The sequence below is a fragment of the Delphinus delphis genome, chromosome 6, assembly GCF_949987515.2.
Source record: "Delphinus delphis chromosome 6, mDelDel1.2, whole genome shotgun sequence".
NCBI lineage: Eukaryota > Metazoa > Chordata > Mammalia > Artiodactyla > Delphinidae > Delphinus > Delphinus delphis.
In genome coordinates this window covers 30,813,472-30,833,088 of record NC_082688.1, presented here as the reverse complement: position 1 = coordinate 30,833,088, position 19,617 = coordinate 30,813,472, and the positions used below count along the sequence as shown (strand labels likewise).

The 19,617-nt window shown below is 40.9% G+C and overlaps 1 protein-coding gene and 1 non-coding gene across 2 annotated transcripts in view; both read left to right on the top strand.

Annotated features, from left to right (window-relative positions):
• The window catches only part of PLPPR1 (phospholipid phosphatase related 1), a 272,467-nt gene that overhangs the window by 205,448 nt on the left and 47,402 nt on the right, over positions 1–19,617 (top strand). Inside the window, exon 3 of the mRNA XM_060014422.1 lies at positions 14,025–14,213. Within this exon, the coding sequence (XP_059870405.1) occupies positions 14,025–14,213 (189 nt within the window). The remainder of the gene's footprint in view (positions 1–14,024; positions 14,214–19,617) is intronic.
• Positions 3,322–3,394, top strand: TRNAG-CCC (transfer RNA glycine (anticodon CCC)). The gene has a single exon. It is a non-coding gene; the product is annotated as a tRNA-Gly (tRNA).

Here is a 19,617-nt window from a genome sequence, read left to right as displayed (position 1 = left end):
AAGCAAAGTAATTCAGAAAGAAAAGACAAATACCATATGATATCACTTATATGTGGAATCTAAAATATGACACAAATGAACCTATCTATGAAACAGAAACAGAATCAGGGACATAGAGAATAGACTGGTGGTTGCCAAGGGGGAGGAAGGTGGCGGGGGGAAAGACTGGGAGTTTAGGATTAGCAGATGCAAACTAGCATATGTAGAATGGATAAACAACAAGATCCTACTGTATAGCACAGGGAACTATATTCAATATCCTGTGATAAACCATAATGGAAAAAATATGAAAAATAATGTATATATATATATGTATGTATATATATATGTATACATAACTGAATCACTTTGCTGTATACCAGAAACTAACACAATATTGTAAATCAACTATACTTCAATTAAAAAAAAAAGTCACTTAGCTTGAAGACTCATACCGTCAGTCAGTACCACTCACTCTGCCTCCTTGGTGCCCTTATATGAAGTCTTGGACCACCCCATCTCCCATCTTTGGAGATTCTTGTTCTTGGCTCACTGTTACTTTCCCACCAACCCTAATCTTGTCACCAGCTTCTTCATTCGCCTTTGCTCATTCGTCACATGTCCTGGACTCCCCTTTCCTCTGTGTGTGCTTGCTAACTGGGTGATCACATACTCTGATGACTCCCAAAATATGTCTCCAACTTGTCTCCAAAATATGTCTCCAATACACCACTGCCTCCTTGACATTTCTGTTGAATGTCTAATAGGCATCTCAAAATTTATATGTTCGAAATTAAACTTACTTTCTCCAGCCCCCAAATCTACTCTTTTCTATTGCCTCCCCCATGTGGACAGAGACTTTATTTTGTGCACTGCTAATGCCTATCATGTAGTAGCTTATCAATAAAAGTTTAATGAATGCATTACTTTATATCTTCACAATGGTAGTTGAAAACTAAATGTACAACAGACAATATTTTACTCCTACTCCATTGTGAGGGAGAAAGCTAAATAGGATTTCGTGAGCTTGCTCTGGAAATGTGATAGCACTGCACTATTACTGGTACTCGAGTACCTGGTAACTGACCCGTAAACTAACCTTTGTACAATACCAACTCTGATTTCTCTGCTTAGGGTCTCTGCTCCAGTCTAATACAGATTTCTATCAAGGTCACCCTCTTCGATGACAGGTTTGATGGTGCCACTTTTCTGCTCAAAATCCTTCAGTTATTTCCTTTTGAGTATATAATAAAAGGTTGATTTCCTCTGCCTGCCACGCAGAGCTCTCCTCTTTCGAGTTTGCACCTACCTCTCCTCTTTTATTCTGGTTCCTGAATACACCTGTGTCAATGAGAACGTATTATCTCATATAACTGTAAAGACCTCTATGTACTAACATAGAAAGATGGCCAAAATATGTCAGGAGAAATACAAGCTGTGGAACAGCATGTACAGTGTGATTCTACTTTATGTACTTTAAAGTCTAGAAAAATAAAGACATACCACATATTAATTCCAATGATAAAGATTTTCAGTTTATACCAATATGTATTAGTGTTTTATTTTTGAAAAGGTTCACAAACTCAGAGAAAGATCAGAGTTGTGGCTACCAGAGGTGGGAGCAGGGGGAATAGAATAGAACAGAATAGAATAGAAAGAATAGAAAGCCCAGAAATAAACCCATGCACCTATGGTCAATTAGTCTATGACAAAGGAGGCAAGAATATACAATGGAGAAAAGACAGTCTTTTCAGTAAATGGTGCTGGAAAAACTGGACCGCTCTCAATACATATAAAAGAATGAAAATAGAACATTCTCTAATACCATACACAAAAATAAACTCAAAATGGGTTGAAGATCTAAATGTAAGACTGGATACTATAAAACTCCTACAGGAAAACATAGGCAGAGCACTTTTAGACATAAATGGAAGCAGTATCTTTTTTGGTCCAACTCCTAGAGTAATGAAAATAAAAACAAAAACAAACAACTGGGACCTAATTAAACTTAAAATCTTCTGCACAGCAAAGGAAACCATAAACAAAATGAAAGACAACCCACAGAATGGGAGAAAATATTTGCAAATGAAGCGACCAACAAGGGATTAATCTCCAAAACATACAAACAGCTCATGCAGCTCTATGTCAAAAAAACAAACAACCCAATCAAAAAATGGGCAGAAGATCTAAATAGACATTTCTCCAAAGAAGACATACAGATGGCCAAGAGGCACACAAAAAGATGCTCAACATTGCTGATTATTAGAGAAATGCAAATCAAAACTACAATGAGATATCACCTTACACCAGTCAGAATGACCATCATCAAAAAATCTAGAAACAATAAATGCTGGAGAGGGTGTGGAGAAAAGGGAACCCTCCTAACACTGTTGGTGGGAATGTAAATTGGTACAGCCACTATGGAGAACAGTATGGAGGTTCCTGAGAAAACTAAAAATAGAACTACCATATGATCCAGTAATCCCACTCCTGGGCATATATCTGGAGAAGACCATAATCTGAAAAGACACATGCACCCCAGTGTTCATTGCAACACTATTTACAATAGCCAAGACAATAGAAGCAACCTAAATGGCCATCGACAGATGAATGGATAAAGAAGATGTGGTACATATATACAATGGAATATTACTCAGCCATAAAAAAAAATGAGATAATGCCATTGCAGCAACATGGATGGACCTAGAGATTATCATACTAAGTGAAATAAGTTGGACAGAGAAAGACAAATATCATATGATATTACTCATATGTGGAATCTGATTTTTAAAAATGATACAAATGAACTTATCTACAAAACAGAAACAGAATTACAGGTATCGAAAACAAACTTATGGTTACCAAAGGGGAAATGTGTTGGGGAGGGATAAATCAGGAGCTTGGAATGAACATACGCACACTACTATGTATCAGATAGATAACCAACAAAGACCTGCTGTATAGCACAAGGAACTCTACTCAGTGTTCTGTGATAACATATGCGAAAATAATTTGAAAAAGAATGAATATATGTATATGTATAACTGAATCACTGTGCTGTACACCTGAAGCTAACACAACACTGTAAGTCAACTATACTCCAATAAAATTAAAATAAAAAATAATAAATTTTTTTTTAAAACACCGATCATTTGGTCACTTGCTCATATCCTTGAAAAGCTAAGAACTCCTTCATCTTTAAGTTCCTACCAACTAGCTGAAGGATTTGGCACATAGTTGGTGTTCATAGTAGTTTGCTGACTTCTAATGATTCTGCTGAGAAACCTTAGATTATCACCCAAATCAACTTAGTTTGTTAACAAAAAGCTAGTAGGTGGGACTTCCCTGGTGGCACAGTGGATAAGGCTCTGCACTCCCAATGCAGGGGGCCCAGGTTCGATCCCTGGTCAGGGAACTAGATCCTGCATGCATGCTGCAACTAAGAGTTCACATGCCGCAACTAAGGAGCCCACATGCTGCAACTAAGGAGCTGCAACTAAGACCTGGTGCACCAGATAATTTTTTTTTTTTAAAGGTAGTAGGACTGCAGCCATTTAGACCATAGGGATCATTTGCAAAACTGCTTCCGTCCACCTCTCTAAGTAAGTAAATAAAATGTGCATCAACGTCATCCAGGACTTGCTTTTCAAAGACTTCTCTTGACTCCTCATCTCATCACTCTCATTTTCCCACACGTGTAACATCTACTGAGCTCTGACCTTCCCGGTCTCTGAGTCTGAAGCATCCCTGAGGAAGGGCAGGGTCAGTGAAGGCCGAGGCTGGTGAGCCTCTCAGGTCAGAGTTCTAGGCTTTCCGCTCTACCAGCCTCTGAAGTTAAGGAATAGCAAAGCCTTGTTGTAGGACTTTACATTTGTCCCCAAGCAATGTTCTCAAACATCAAAATCATTTTGAATTTTTTTCTGCTTTCTCTAATATTAGCTATACCTGCCAGTTTTGTGTCACTATACATTTGACATTCCTTATATGTATTCATCTGTGTCTATGAATTAAAAATATACATATCCCTAACGGCAGAATATCAAAGAGAAAATTTTGTGGCCCAGTTTAGCTTGACATAGATCCAATAATAATCCCTTCCTCAGTGTAGCTGTAAATCTACCTGAAAATATTATCATACACTCTACATTTCTTCATATCATTCACTAATAACCAACAGGATGCTGGAGGATGGAAACACACACAGGCAAAGACAAGGTTATGGTATTTGCATTTGCTCTTTAAGGAGTGGCCAAATAGAGAGGTGTAGTCAGCCCAGGCTGAGAGGTAGACCTGTGTATTTTCTGCTACCTGAGGAGCAATGCCTGATGGGGTTTCCTGGGTTGGTCTCTATTCAAATGGCAGGCTTCTCTCCATTATCAAAAACATGAGTGGAACAGAGCCCAGTGTGTTAAAATAGACAGAAAATTGCTTGATTTATCTGAAATACTTATCACTGAAGATTTTGGAGTAGAAAGACACAATCATAGCTGTGCCTTAGAATCATAACTCTTTAGTAGCAGGGTAACTAATGGCATAAAGGGGTTGAGATCTCAAAGGCAGCAGGAGCAGGTAGGACAAGATTTCAGTAGTGTAGATGAGAGAATATGGAGGCCTGCATAAGAACATGGTAGTTGGCATAGGAAAAATGAGATACACAGGATGGGCACTACAGTAAGAAAGACATGGGAGCTGACCAGGTATGGGGTGGGAAGAACAAGAAAGCTGGAGGAAGTGTCTAAGATGTTGAGATTTCTAGCCTGGGTGACTGAGAAGATGTTGGTTGGATTTACCAGGACAGTGAACTCTAGAGAAGTTGCACATTGAGGGGAGAAGACATGCTGAATTTCATTTCAGACTTGTGGTATTTGGAGTGTCTGTGGAGCACAAGGTTGGTGGTCAGGAGAGTAAACAGGACCGAGAATGATAATATGAGGGTCAATGGAATCAATATAAGGGTGGAAGCCATAGAAAGATGAGATCTCCCAAGAAGAATACATGGAAAGAAAATGAAAAGAGGGGAAAGGATAGGTCCTAGGAGAGCACTACCATTTACAGACCAGGTAGAAGAAAAGGAAAAATGAAAGGAGCCAGTATGGTCAGAGGCAGGCGAAAGTAGTGCTCTTAAATACCAAGAAAGGAAAGTGATGGGGGTGGCGATCAGTCAACCCCCACTCCTACCCCAGAGCCATGTCAAGAAGCATTGAAAAGGACAAGTGAACAGAAACCAAAGAGTAAGAGAAAGGACTGAGCACTTACTAAGTAGGCATTAGGCTAAGCATTTTACAGGCATCATCTCTTAATGCTTAATTGACACCAGAGGTTCAAATCCTGGCTCCACCGTTCACTAGTTCTGTGAGCTTGGATGAACGTACTCTGCTTTAAATGAGGGTGACTCATCATCTCACAGGGTGGCATGAGGATCGTGTAACAGAGCATTTCAAGGTATGTAGTTGGTTATGGGGTCAATGAGAGTCATTATTATCATTCCCTTGGGTTTGCTTTTATGATATCTGTCTCCCCCACAGAAATCCCCATGAGCCCCAAAATCATGTGTTTTGTAAGTTTTATTTGTTATTCAATGACTGAAACTCCCCAATGTCTGCAAGCAGTAGGCACTCAATAAATACTGGCTGAATAACTGAACAATCTCATTTCATCTACATATCCTTGCCTATGGGTACACCTTTGGTTCTCCTTAAAGAAGGAATGAATTCTCATATACATGCACTGGTCCATGGTAGGTTTTTCAATTTTCACAGGAGGATGTCATTCTTAACCACACTTTAATTGCCTATTAGTTAAAAGATCCCGGACTGAGGGGGAAATGGAGAGTTACTAATCAATAGGCATGAGGTTTTAGTTAAGCAAAAGGAAGAAGCTCTAGAAATCTGCTGTACATTGGACCTATAGTCAACAATAACATATGGTACTAAAATATTTGTTAAGAGGATAGATCTCATTTTAAGTGTTCTTACCACAATAAAATAATTTTTTAAAATCTTTCATAAAATACAAAAATATAAGACAATCAGTGATCAAATACATTGATAAGAGGACCGATTGCTTAATATTTTATTTTTATTCCTTCATATCTTGAGGTAATATCATTTGCAAATAGCAAGACTAAGAATACTTTGACTCTTGAAAATTCATATTTGTGGAAATAAGATGCTTGTCAAGAAGCATCATTTTATAGATGGAAGAACTAGTTGATTATTCAGTCCTGGCTAATGCGATGACTTCATATTCTCTTATGTATTTTAGTGCATGTGGTATTGTTTGCTTATTCAGAAAAAAATATATATTCTACTTAAGTCTTAATAAAATAACAGCTAACAGTTATTGAGTGCCTGCTAAGTGGTTTTGATATACTTAATCATATAGTTCTCATACCACTCTCATGAGAACTCATTTCACAGGTGAGGAAACTAAGGCATAGACAAGTTAAGTTCAAAGACGTACAGTAGTAATTAGTGGATTTGCGATTTGAACCTACGTGCCTTAGGCACTAAAGTATAAGAAATTGCTTATGATGAGACAAGTATCTAATAAAATCACATTTCCTTGAAGGATTTTTAAATACAACCCATAGTAAGAAATATATTTCACTTTGTATTATACATTCTCCCTCTGCCTACATGTTACATACTCAACAAAAGTTTCACGTAAAAACACTTGTCCTTAGGATTGGGAGTTTGGGATTAGCAGATGCAAACTAGTATATACAGGATGAATAAACAACAAGGTCCTACTGTATAGCACAGGGAACTATATTCAATATCCTGTGATAAACCAAAATGGAAAAGAATATGAAAAAGAATATGTATATATGTATAACTGAGTCACTTTACTGTACAGCAGACATTAACACAACATTGCAAATCAACTGTACTTCAATAAAATTGAGAAGAAAACACTTGTCCTTACTATGTATAAAACTCTACTATATTCAATTCTATTCCATTCTTTTTCCCTAAAAAATTCTAGTTGAGGGCTTCCCTGGTGGCGCAGTTGTTGGGAGTCCGCCAGTCCGCCTGCCGATGCGGGGGACGTGGGTTCGTGCCCCGGTCCGGGAGGATCCCGCGTGCCGCGGAGCGGCTGGGCCCGCGAGCCGTGGCCGCTGGGCCTGCGCGTCCGGAGCCTGTGCTCCGCGGCGGGAGAGACCACAACAGTGGGAGGCCCGCGTACCGTAAAAAAAAAAAAAAAAAAAGAAAAAAAAAAAATTCTAGTTGAACCCTACCTTGTATACATTTGTTTCACAATCAACTAATGGTTTGAGACCTGCAGTTTGGAAAACCACAATAAGGGACATATATAAGACACAGTAACACTAAATGAAGCTAATAATAACTAGGGATGTCATTTATTAAGCATCTACTATGTGCCAAAATAGTGTCATTGATATTTATGTGTAATAGCCTCAATTCTCATTACAACCCTGAAAAGTAACTCAATCTTTTTTCACAGAAGAAACCGGGATGAGGAAAGGTTAAAAGATTTGTCCTACAGAGAGTAGCCTGAGCAAAGGTTCCTTCCGCTAGTCTACTCTAATAATAACATTGTAGTATTATTAAACAATGAAATCCATGTTTAAAACAAGATGCAGGTCTGTGTTTCACTAGCAGGAAACTTATTAAAAGGCAGTATCTAATTCACTGCTACCCAGTAGTTTTTAAAAACCTAACCTGAGAGAAACTATAATTAGGAAGGAGTGAAGAATATATAGTCTACCCATTCTTTTAGAACATGCTTACTATCATGAGTCAGATACTGTTCTAAATACTACACAATCCTCATTTAATCCTCATGATGACCTGAAGAGGTAGGTGCTGTAGCATTATCAGCCCCACTTTACTAACAAAGAAACAGAGGCACGGGAATTTAAGTCACACACCTAGTAAAAGCAGCAGAGCAGGTTTCCAGCCTAGCAGCCTTAACCTTTCATTGTGCTGTATCTCTCAAGTTCAACCTAGACCGAATCATAATGCTGACCTCCTCCCTCCTATCTCACACTATTGTTTTTGTGCATTTAGCTTTGATGTGATGTCATTGGCCTATGTTGAGTTGATATGAGGTCCCACATAAAGAACGGCACCAACATACTCAGTATTGTCATTGTTTATCATGTCCCTTATGAGAACTCAGGATGAATTCCTATCCAGTCACTATATCAGAAAGATTCTACTCTTCAACCGCTGGTTGGTGTTTATCATATAGCTACTGTGAAATGTGAAAATGACCAGTATTTCCTTCTTGTGTTGACTATTAGACAACTTATACTCAAGGATGTAACTCCTGTCTCCATATTTCTTTCTTCTTCTGTTCCAACTGCTCTTGGATGCTTGCTTACTTTATTTGGTGGAAGTTGGTATAACGTCTTTTTGGAACAAAATGAGAATACATAAACATGCCTCAGTGCATATTTATGAATTATTATTAACCTTCATACAGATGAAATTGATACTAGGAGACATTTGCATAAAGTACTCAAGTGTGTAGCACATAGTTTAGCCCTTAATATTACGCTGACGTATTTGTAAGCTGCTTTTTCCCAGGCTGCCCAAGTTTGTGTGGAGAAATACATCATAATTATAGTAATCATCCTAGGTTCACCCAAGTTGTGTGACCTTAATGCAATTCATGTAATCTCTCTGCGCCTGTTTCCTCTTCTATAAAATGGAAATAATATATGTACCACATAGAAGGTGGCTGGGCAGAAGAAGAGTTAATTTATGTCAAGCGCTTACAAAAGTTCCTAGGACACATGCATAATATAGGTCATCACCTGTACCGTCACCATCACGTCCCCCTCCATCTCCTACTCCTTCCTCTTCTCCTTGGATCTTGCCCATGTTGTTTTTGGAGAACTTTCAGCCCCTCTCAAAGTGTTATCCTTACTTCTAAGGGCTCCCAGTGAGGTCTCAGGTGTTTCCACTGTCAGTTTTCTCAGGTGTTTCCCCTCTAACTTACTACCTTGTTTCCCACTTCCGTCAGTGCCACTTGAGGGTTGCCCAGCCCAGCCCTTTTGTGCAGCTACTGACCCTTGTGCCTAACATGCTTCCTCAATACTGAACAACATGCAAATCTTTAACGTGTACCATCCCCTGGAGTCCTCAGACTTTGCTTCTGCATCACAACCATGACAAACCTTATCACCTCAGCTCTCGGATGCAGCGTTCCTTCTGCTGAGTTTCCTTTATCCCATCTTGCTATGGAATTGAACATAGGTCCTTGAGGCTTAGTCAAAACCAATATCCTGAACACACGCCACGCTGCCCTCTCCATCCCCTTGCCCTCACTCCTCCTCCACGCAGGAGCCCCTTCCCTTGTTCTCCTTCTGCCAATACCCATCCCTCACCAAACCCATGCAGCCATGTATGAAACCCAGCTTGGGATCAGCTGACACCCTCCTACAGATCACTGTCTGTTTCCTGTATTGGCGAGCACTCCCCACTTAGCTTGACCTCAAATTGCTTGAGGTTAGAGAGCACGTCTGAGAATTCCTCGCCTTCACAGCACTTAGTTCGGAACTGAACACAGAGGCGGTTTTCAGAAACAGTTGTTGGTTGACTGATTAATTTGCATTGGTCTTGATAGCTCCTGGCCAGACCAGAATAAGAAAGCTCTTTGGGGAGGGAAACATTGTCTCAGGTAGAGTGACCTAGCACCCCAGTTTGTTCAAGACTACCTCCATTTTAGCACTGAAAAGTCCCATGCCCCAGGAAACCCCTTGGTCCTGGGCAAACTGAGATGGTTGGTCACCTAGCTCCAGCAGTCCCCAGTTCAAACCACGCCCTTTACACTCCATACCAGATACCAGTCCTCTCATTTCCACGTCATGTGTCTGCCCCTACATCCCTGGACACACATACATACTCACATGAGTCATAGCACCATTTATCTATCCCCTGCTCTCCCAGCTTGTATCCTGTCATATAAATTAGTGGTCCACAACTGCTTCAGACTACCGACCAAAGAAAAACGTACTTGTCATCTCAGCCTCTTCTCTCAGCTTTGTGACCTCCCCACTTATCCCTCTGTGACATTCATTTTTCTCCAATCAGCAGAGAACCTGGGTAGAAACACAATATTCTCAACTCTGAGAGGCTGGATTTCAGATATTGCTGGCTTCTGCCTTCTGAATCTTTGTGGAATGATCAGTATTTAATGCATTTTCATATATCGGGTTGTCATTCTTAGAAAGCAACAGCTGAGGAAAATCCCTGGTACATGAGCTCCTTCTACCTCATTATCTCCCACATCCATAATTGCTTTTTTCACACTAATACCGTCAACCCTTCCACCAGCACTTGGGTCCAGCACAGCCTCACCATCTGCTCATGTGACACCAACATTATGGCCTCCCTCCATGCCTCCCTAAATGGGGCTGGAGAAGGCAGCGGAGACGGCAAGTGTGCCAGCTGGCACGAGTGACACAAACGTAGACAGTGATGAATCATGGCCCAGGACAGGGCAGAGGAAGGGAGGACACCGACGGCTAATTGTGTGTCATCAGTGCTGCAAGGCAGAGCTCTCTGCTTGTGGAAGCAGAATCAACGTGCTGTTTCTGTTCCTGCAGTAAATGCATGAGCTTCTTTTTAATATATGGTCGCAAGAGAATGTTCAATAGAAAAGAAACTTAGAAATCAAGATCCAAATTGTTCTATATTTGCTTCTGTGCATCTTGAGGATGGCTTTAAAGTGACAGGAAGGGGTTTCTGGCTGCTCAGGGGAGGAACCAAGGCCAAGGTGACTCATGCTGATGGGTCAGTTCTGTCCCGTAGGCTGTGGAAGTTCCCATCTACCTCTACCACCCTGCGTCTCCAAGGTTCTCTGTTCTTTATGCCCTGCACTTGATTCATTCATTCATTCAGTTCTCTCTGAATGCTGTTTCCATAGTTAAATTGGCCAAGCAGCTCTTCAAGATTTTTTCTATGTATAGCAAATTTAGATATATTGACCTTGGCTTTTTTATTGTTACTGTTGATTATGATGTATTTGATGTTAAGACAATTCTGTTTTAAAAGTTTCTATTCTTCATTTTTCTGAGTCGTCTTACATATATATATATACACATATATACATATATATTATATACATATAGATCGTATATAGAGAGATCATACATATACATATATACACACACACACACACACTATTTTGCTTTCATTTACTTCATTTTCACCTTTTTCTCTTTTAAATCGAAGTGGTAGCACAAATGTCCCCTGTAAAATATAATATTCTTCCTCAATAGAGGAAGCTAGATGCCATTTTTGTTTTTGTTTTATCCAAAAAGCCCCCATCGATCCTGCCTGTTCTCCAAGCTTATTTCTCCTAAGGGCTGATGAAGCTGAGAGAGAGAAATATGTTTCCTGCCACATGGATGAGATACAGAGAAATCAGATCAAGGCTGTGCAGGAGACAGAAACAGCCCCAGAGGCAGAGCCCCCAAACTGTTGGAATCCTAGCGTTAGCTCCAAAACATCCGGGTCAACTGGCTAGGTTCCCTCCTGTCGGGTCGACTCAATTGACTAGTGCAGCACAGAAGAAATAGAAACGTCATGGCCTTGACTTTATAAACTAGCTACTAGCAAGAGCACCAATCAGTGGGGCAGCTTGGGAGCACCTGTCTCTCATTCCTCTAGGAAACATCCTTATCCAAGTCTCTTCTCTGTTGCTGAAGAGATAAGAAATAAACAAAACGCTTGAAACAGTAGAGATGGCGGGCATGAGCACTGGCAATTTACACGTGCCAATAAACAACTTCAGGCACAGAGAAACACACGCGAATGTCTAGAGATTACTGGATGGTCAGAAGTTGTGCCAGGAGGTCCACTGGGGGAGAAGGGGTAGAACATGTCAGATAATGGAACAAAGTCCTTGTAGAGCCAGAAACAAGTCATGTGTGAGAGAGAGTGATTGCAAAGTATGATTTGGAGCCTACCTGGAGATAAAGGTGGTGATGGATACAGCCAAAAGGTAAAGACCTTTATAACAGGATGGTGAGGCGTTTGTACTTTAGACACGTTAACGCTGGAGATACTCGAGGCTTCTGAACCAAAGAGGAAAGGCTTCTAACCAAAGAGTTAGAGAAAATGGAAGGTTGAGGGAAGATTTTTTTTTTTTTTTGGTTGGGGGGTGCCGCACTGGGTCTTCGTCGCTGTGCGCGGGCTTTCTCTGGTTGTGGCGAGTGGGGGCTACTCTTCTTTGCAGTGCGCGGGCTTCTCATTGTGGTGGCTTCTCCTGTTGCGGAGCACGGGCTCTAGGTGCGCTGGCTTCAGTAGTTGCAGCATGCGGGCTTGGTAGTTGTGGCTTGCGGGCTTAGTTGCTCCGCAGCACGTGGGATCTTCCTGGACCAAGGATTGAACCCATGTCCCCTGCATTGGCAGGTGGATTCTTAACCACTGTGCCATCGGGAAGTCCTGAGGGAAGAGTCTTAATCCAAATGACCCTTAAAGAAAATGATGCCTTCTGCTAGAGTGAGGAGGAATTGCAGAGCCAACGTACCAGAAGCAGGTGTGAGAGAGTGGGCAAAGTTCAAGGCTCTGCTTCAGTGTGGTGGCTAAAGAAATGGATATGAACGTGGATAAAGACGGATGCCAAATGGTGCCTCTCTGCATTGGAGTTGAGCTACTTTGCCTCTCCCTGTAACTCTCCACACTTTTGTGTATGATGCGATTTTGATGCTGTGACCCAGGTGTTTTGCCCCCTGGGGATCAGAAAATGTGGGATTCTAGTCCTGGGTCTAACACTATCTAGCTATGTGACCTTATGTTAGTCATTCCAGGGCTGGAATAAGAACTTGAGACTAAAACCTAAAAGATTATGGTTTCCCCCTCCCTGCCCCTTACGTACTTCCAAATAGAAACAATTTTTAAGCCATAAAGGATGTACAAAGATGCCCTACCAAGTTCTGATTCTTCTCCCAAAATGATTACTTTGATACTTTTAAACAAATCAACATTTTAACATATTTTTCCCCATTTTAGTTTCTCTGCTTTGCTGATTGTCAGTCTAAGGACATGTTTGGTTTCCTTGTTGGAAAATCCAGCTGTCGTCGGTTCTCCTTGCTGGGCCTCTGTTTTCTCATCTATGAAATAAAGATTTTAGATGGGAGGATCTCCAAGATCTTTTCCAGCTTAACTTTCTGTAATTTCGTAACCTCAAAGACCTCTTTTCTGTCTACCTTTATCACCGTCTCATCTTGCCATTTGGTGTTTCCTAATGGGAATGAGAAAAATAATGGCATTTCCATACTCGCCCAACTCCTCATACCTATTAAAGGCTACATCTTAACCTCGGTGAGTATCTGGGACATTTCTGAATCAAGTGAAAGGATAATTGTGTCCCTTTTTGTGTCCAAACCTTATAAAGGATATATGTCTATAATAAGACGTGATCATCAGTAAAGTTCTTTACTTACTGGTAGAAAGCATTTTGGAATAAAGGCAACATCTTTTTGGAAAAGGATAAAAGTTGTGACTGATATAGGATACCTGTACAGTGTTTTCACCCACAGCGGTAATTAAGGTTCTGAAGATTTCCCTTAACCTTTCTAGGCTTCAGCTTTCCTGTTTGTTCATTCATGCGTCATTTACCTGCCTCTAATACTTTATAAAAAAGTAAGTCTATCTCTAACATTTTATGAAATTGCCCACGAACAGATCTCACCCTACATCTTGCCAATTCATGTGCCACTATCCTTTGACTTTTCACCTCTGTCCTGAATGGCAGTATTGCCGTGGTTCCCATGCATCCCCTGAGAGGGGCGCAGCAGAACCTGGGTCTCTCTACAAGCCTTGCTGTGGTCTGCTTCTCAGGTGGGAGCTGTTCATTCTTTTCTGGGAGGTTTATGTAACAGATGTTACAAGGCAGACAAGTAAGCACACACTCCCTGAGCCCGGAGCCCATGGAGCCAGGCACGCACACACTTGCCAATACCAATACAAGGAGAGCTGCTGGGTGATGGAGGGAGTGTGCTCTGAGGGGCGGGCGCTGCTCTGAAGCCCTGCTAATGTCTCTGTGTGGCCATGCTGTATTTTCAGCTTGTCATCATGGCTGGGACAGTGCTGCTTGCCTACTACTTCGAATGCACTGACACTTTTCAGGTGCATATCCAAGGATTCTTCTGTCAGGACGGAGACTTAATGAAGCCTTACCCGGGGACAGAGGAAGAAAGTTTCATCACCCCTCTGGTGCTCTATTGTGTGCTGGCTGCCACCCCAACTGCTATTGTAAGTACAGAAAAGGATTTCCTTCTCTACTGTTGGATCCTAAACAACATTTTCTGTCTGCTTTTTCTCCTCTTTCCTCTATTCCTGGGCGTTCACCAGCAGCCTTATCAGGCATGCCCTGTTTCAGCCCAAACAGAGTGAGTAGAGCTGTGCATAAAATCTCATTAAAACAGGTCTTGTCTTTTATAGGTGGCTTTTGCTTTTTGGTTCCTGAATTTAAATATATATACATATATATTTTTAAAAGAATGTCTGAATGTCATACGTATATATTTTTTAAATGAACAGGCCTGAGTGGCTGCCAGGTTAAGAACAGCTACTGTACTCTTGAAAAAATACGCTGTGCGTTGTGTGTATTCAGAAGAGGTCTTGAATGTAAATGCTGGCCTTGATACAAAGCCTCAATCAGAGTGGAATAGAATCCCCCAGGCCTGTATCTCTTGCTCTTCTGACTGAACTTCCAGAGAGGCCAGAGATGAAAGAAACCCCTTGACCTGAAGTTTGCTGTGAATTGTTCTGGGCGGCTCTGGCTCTGCTCACATTACATCACATTCAATTAAGTTGCAAATGTACCTTCATTGATTGCATTCTTCTCTCTCAAGAGGCAAAAAGAAAAGTGGCAGACAGGCCTCTTGGAAGACTATTTCAAAAGCGTAAAGCTCATAGATCCGTATTGTCTGGTAAAATGATTTCGCATTTAGACATCTTAATTTGATTTAAAAAAAATGACTTCGTGAGTGTTTTTTAATAAACATTTCTGTGTCTGAACATGCTACAACGTCAGATTATTTGGGACGTAATTTCAGTTATTATTTCCTCCCTTTCTCTGCCAAAGCTGCCTCCCCCCCAACTCTCCCTCCTCCCCTCCCTGCCCTCTCCCACTCCCCTCTCCTTGGAGCAGTAATAAAAATACCGACTGGCACGCTGAGGAATGTACTGATTGCTCAGACATTCAGTTCGAGTATTGTTTTCTATGCAAATGTTTTATTTGCTTTAAGATGAGAAGTAGAATAGAATTGTGAGGAGGAAATAATATGGACATAATGAGTCGTAGTACTTTAAGTTCATTTTGATCGTTGATCCTAGACTTGACAAGTTCCCCCTCAAATAATAAGGCTACGCCGTAGGAATTAAGGTCAGCAGTGATAAAACATGATCTATCACAGTGGTTAAGAACACATGCTTTGCAGTCCGACCTTCCAGGGTTCACATCCTGTCTATATGACTTCAGGCAAGTCACTCTGTTCCCTCCCCCCAAAATGGGAATAACGTGACCGCCTATTTCACAGAGTTGTCAAGACCTAAATAAGATGCTTCATACAAATGACTTGGCACAGCGTCTGTCATGGACTAAATGGTTCGAAGTCGCGGAAACAAAGAACCTGGCTGGAAACCGATCTTTACCGTCTTCAGGATCACAGACCAACTTCCTCTCCCTGCAGAGAAGGAGATTCCACTGAAACCCTGGTATCACCTCCTCTTTAGAGTGATGGGGGATGTGCCGTCTCCCAGAGGAAGGCTGATCTCCGTGTTCCTCTTACCTTTCCCTTTTCCTTTCTCACCAGCCCAAGGACTAAGAGAAAGCATAAAAGACACCCTTCTAAGTACCTTAAAAGGTGACACACTTCACTCCTCAGAAAAAACCTGGAGGCCACATTGGGTTCTATCTGTAACCGTTTAATGGCAGCTCTACCTAGTCCTAGAATTAGTCTGGAATCAGGTCCTGGTTTCTTCCTGTCCCATAAACATATCATTTTCTCATGTACTCAGACATAAATCCCTGAGTGATCCATTGACTGACTAACATATTTTCCTCTCTTCTTCCCAGTCCCAGGAAACATCATTGCCTAGGTTCTCTTGCAATTACTTTTTGTAATTATAGTTTTTTCCCTTAAAAAAAAAAAAAACAAAAACACTTAAGGAAAGCAAGGGAAACAGATCAATAAAAATTATGAAAAATCAGTGAATCAGAAAACAATAGGATAAATAAGTAAAATGTACAACCCCCTGGTTAGTCTAATATACGAAAGGCAAAAGTTAAAAAAAAAGAAAGAAAGAATATATAAGCAAAAATATATAAACCTTTAAAGTCTACACTGTAGTTTTATTTAAATTGTATATTCAATTCTATGCCAATACATGCTTACTTCTCAATAAAATTGATAATATTCTATGAAAAGATAACTTACTAACAACAATGCCTTTAAAAATGTAGAAAAGCTGAATAAATGAATACAAATTTTTAAACATGTCTAAAATTTATTGCACAAAATAGTACTGGGGACACATAACTATAGTACAAATTCCTTCAAACTTTCAAGGGATAGAAAACCCATAGCTGGGCTTCCCTGGTGGCGCAGTGGTTGAGAGTCCACCTGCCAACGCAGGGGACACAGGTTCGAACCCTGGTCCGGGAAGATCCCACATGCCGCGGAGCAACTAAGCCCGTGTGCCACAACTACTGAGCCTGCACTCTAGAGCCCGCAACTACTGAGCCCTGTGCCACATCTACTGAAGCCCACGCGCCTAGAGCCCATGCTCCACAGCAAGAGAAGCTACAGCAATGAGAAGCCCGCGCACCACAATGAAGAGTAGCCCCCGCTCGCCGCAGCTAGAGAAAGCCCGCGCACAGCAACGAAGACCCCACGCAAATATAAAAACCCAGCCAAAAATAAATTAATTAATAATAAAAAAAGAATAACTATTTAAACTGTTCCAGAGCCTTAAAATAAGTGGAAAGCTTTTCAATGCACATTATGAGGTGAGAAAAATATGGATTTCAAACACTTAGAAAGTCTACATACACACCCACAAAAGCATCCTCAATTAGGAATGTTGTTGCAGGCAGATAGAAAAGGATTGATAGATTTGTCTACCTGAAAATAAGCATTTCTACCAAAAGAAAAAGTAAAGACTGCAACAAATTTTGCAGCATGAGACTCCAATGTAAATATTTCTAATACTTAAAAAGATGAGCTTCCCAAAATAAAAATGAGAAAGGACAAAAATAGACAATTAACAACAATAAATTGACTGTATGCATATAAACATTTCTAAACTCATCAATTATCAAAGAAAAATTACTTTAAATACAGTATTTTTCCAATATAAGTTTGGCAAATGTTTTAAAGTTTAACCCGTGTTGTTAAAGGTGCAGATACTTTCATACAATTCAAATGTAAACCGACATTTTCTTTCTGAAGAGCAGCTGGTCGAGATGTACTGAGAGTTTTATAAACTTCAGACCCAGTCATTAATTCCATGCCCTGAATTTATGTTAAGGAGATAACCAGAGTTTTATATAAATACAAAGATTTGTATATAGGGATGTTCATGTCAGTGATAGTTTTAAGAGTGGAAGGAAAACTTGGCTAAATACACAGCACTAGAGGATTGTCTAAACACATTTTGGGCAGCCATGTTTCTGAAAAACCTCTAATAGCAAAGAAACATGCTTGTGATTTAGTGAAATGATGTTTATGAAGCCTAAAAAATTGTATATAGTATTGCAGATAAAAGTTTTTCTCTTTTATAAGAGAATTTGGACTTCCCTTAGTTTTCTAGCTCTGTTTCCTTAGAAAAAGATATGTATCAGCTATGTTACTAGGCAAAATTAACCCCTGATTGGTGAACTGCATCTGGACTCAGAACTATAACTACCTGAAAAGGTGCCATGCTGTGACTTCCAAGTACAGTGGCTCTGGACACTTGGCATGTCCAGTGTGGGAACTTGGAAGCTATGTCTGTGGAGTTGCTATACCATATATTGACTCCTATGGGACATGATGAGTCTTTTAAGCTGGTGGCTCCTGCGTCCTCTGATATGTCTGCAGTCTCCTTGCAGCTGAACTGTACTGGACCACTGCAAGGGCATGTGCTAAAGAGCAGCATGTGATGCTGCCCTGTTGGCAAGCTATTGTTCCTCCCAAGTGGACCAGTGCCAGATGAAGCATGTGGTTGTCTGTGGGTCTGAATATTTAATAGACCCTAACAAGACAGCATGTGTGTTACAAGTATAATCCCAAATTTATAATTACACATAAAAGACTAGTAAGAAATAAACTAAAAATGTATAGCTGTCATCTCTGAGTGCTAATGGTACAGTCTTTTTTCTTCTGTGTTATATATACGTATGTTTAAATTCTACATCCATGCAGTATTTTCAAATTGAAAGATATATTTTTAAAACATTCCAGTGCTTCTGACATAATTATGAAATAACCAATCTTTAATAAGACTTGAAACTAGCAATTCTAATAAACAAAAACACACATGGCCAAAAAACAAAACAGAACTTTATGATGAATTTTCTTTTCTCTTTGGGTAAAAATGATAGATCTTTCATTCTAAGAGTTTCAGCAAAAACTCTTCTTCCGCCTACAAATTTTGATCACATATCTTCCACCAGTTCCTTTTCCCCAAAGGACACAAACTGACATGGGGTCAAATGCTCTGATGGGAAGCCATGGGGATATGGCCGATGGATAGTGAACTGAGTATTAAGGACCTACAGTTCTACTCTAGTTTTCAAGTATGGAACCCTGAGTCAGCCGTTCCATTCCTTTGCTTCTCTGGGTGAAAAATGTGACCAATAATGATGGCAGCCCTCCAAGATATGTGCTGAGGAATATTCCATAAATGATGATGGCAAGAATAACATCTTTTAATTTACTTGTATTCTGCAGTCCTTGCCTACTTTATCCTCACAGCATCCCAGTGAAATAGAAAAGAGACATCCCAAAGAACATAGAGAAAGTTTGTGGACCAATTCCCTTTTTTTTTTTGAGGTACGTGGGCCTCTCACTGTTGTGACTTCTCCCGTTGCGGAGCACAGGTTCTGGACGCGCAGGCCCAGCGGCCATGGCTTACGGGCCCAGCCCCTCTGCAGCACGCGGAATCCTCCCGGACCGGGGCACAAACCTATGTCCCCTGCATCGGCAGGTGGACTCCCAACCACTGTGCCACCAGGGAAGCCCCCAATTCCCTTCATTTTTGACTCTGAGTTCGTTCAGGGGGCCAGTTGTTAGCTACGTTACTTGTAACTTGAGACTTAGCTACACTAAATGATTTGCTGAAGGTCGCAGTTAGTTCTGTATGTAATCAGACAGGTACCCACCCATTTGGTTCTACTTTTATGTTCCTCCCGAATGAGGGGCATTGCTAGGAACCAGCGCTGATTACAGCTGATGGGTTAATGGCAGAGAACTGAGTGACCTTGAAACCCTGCTGTGGCGCTTGATCTTCCCCCCAAGACCTGAAAATAAGTGAGCAACAGCAGGACAGAGAGCAGAACTCCCCGGATGCTCAGGGACGTCTCCTGGGAGCAAGGAGCCGTGTTTACTTCTGCCCCTTCCTGGAGAGATATGGGGTATCCTAAGCAGTCTTTCTTGGGCCACTTGAACAC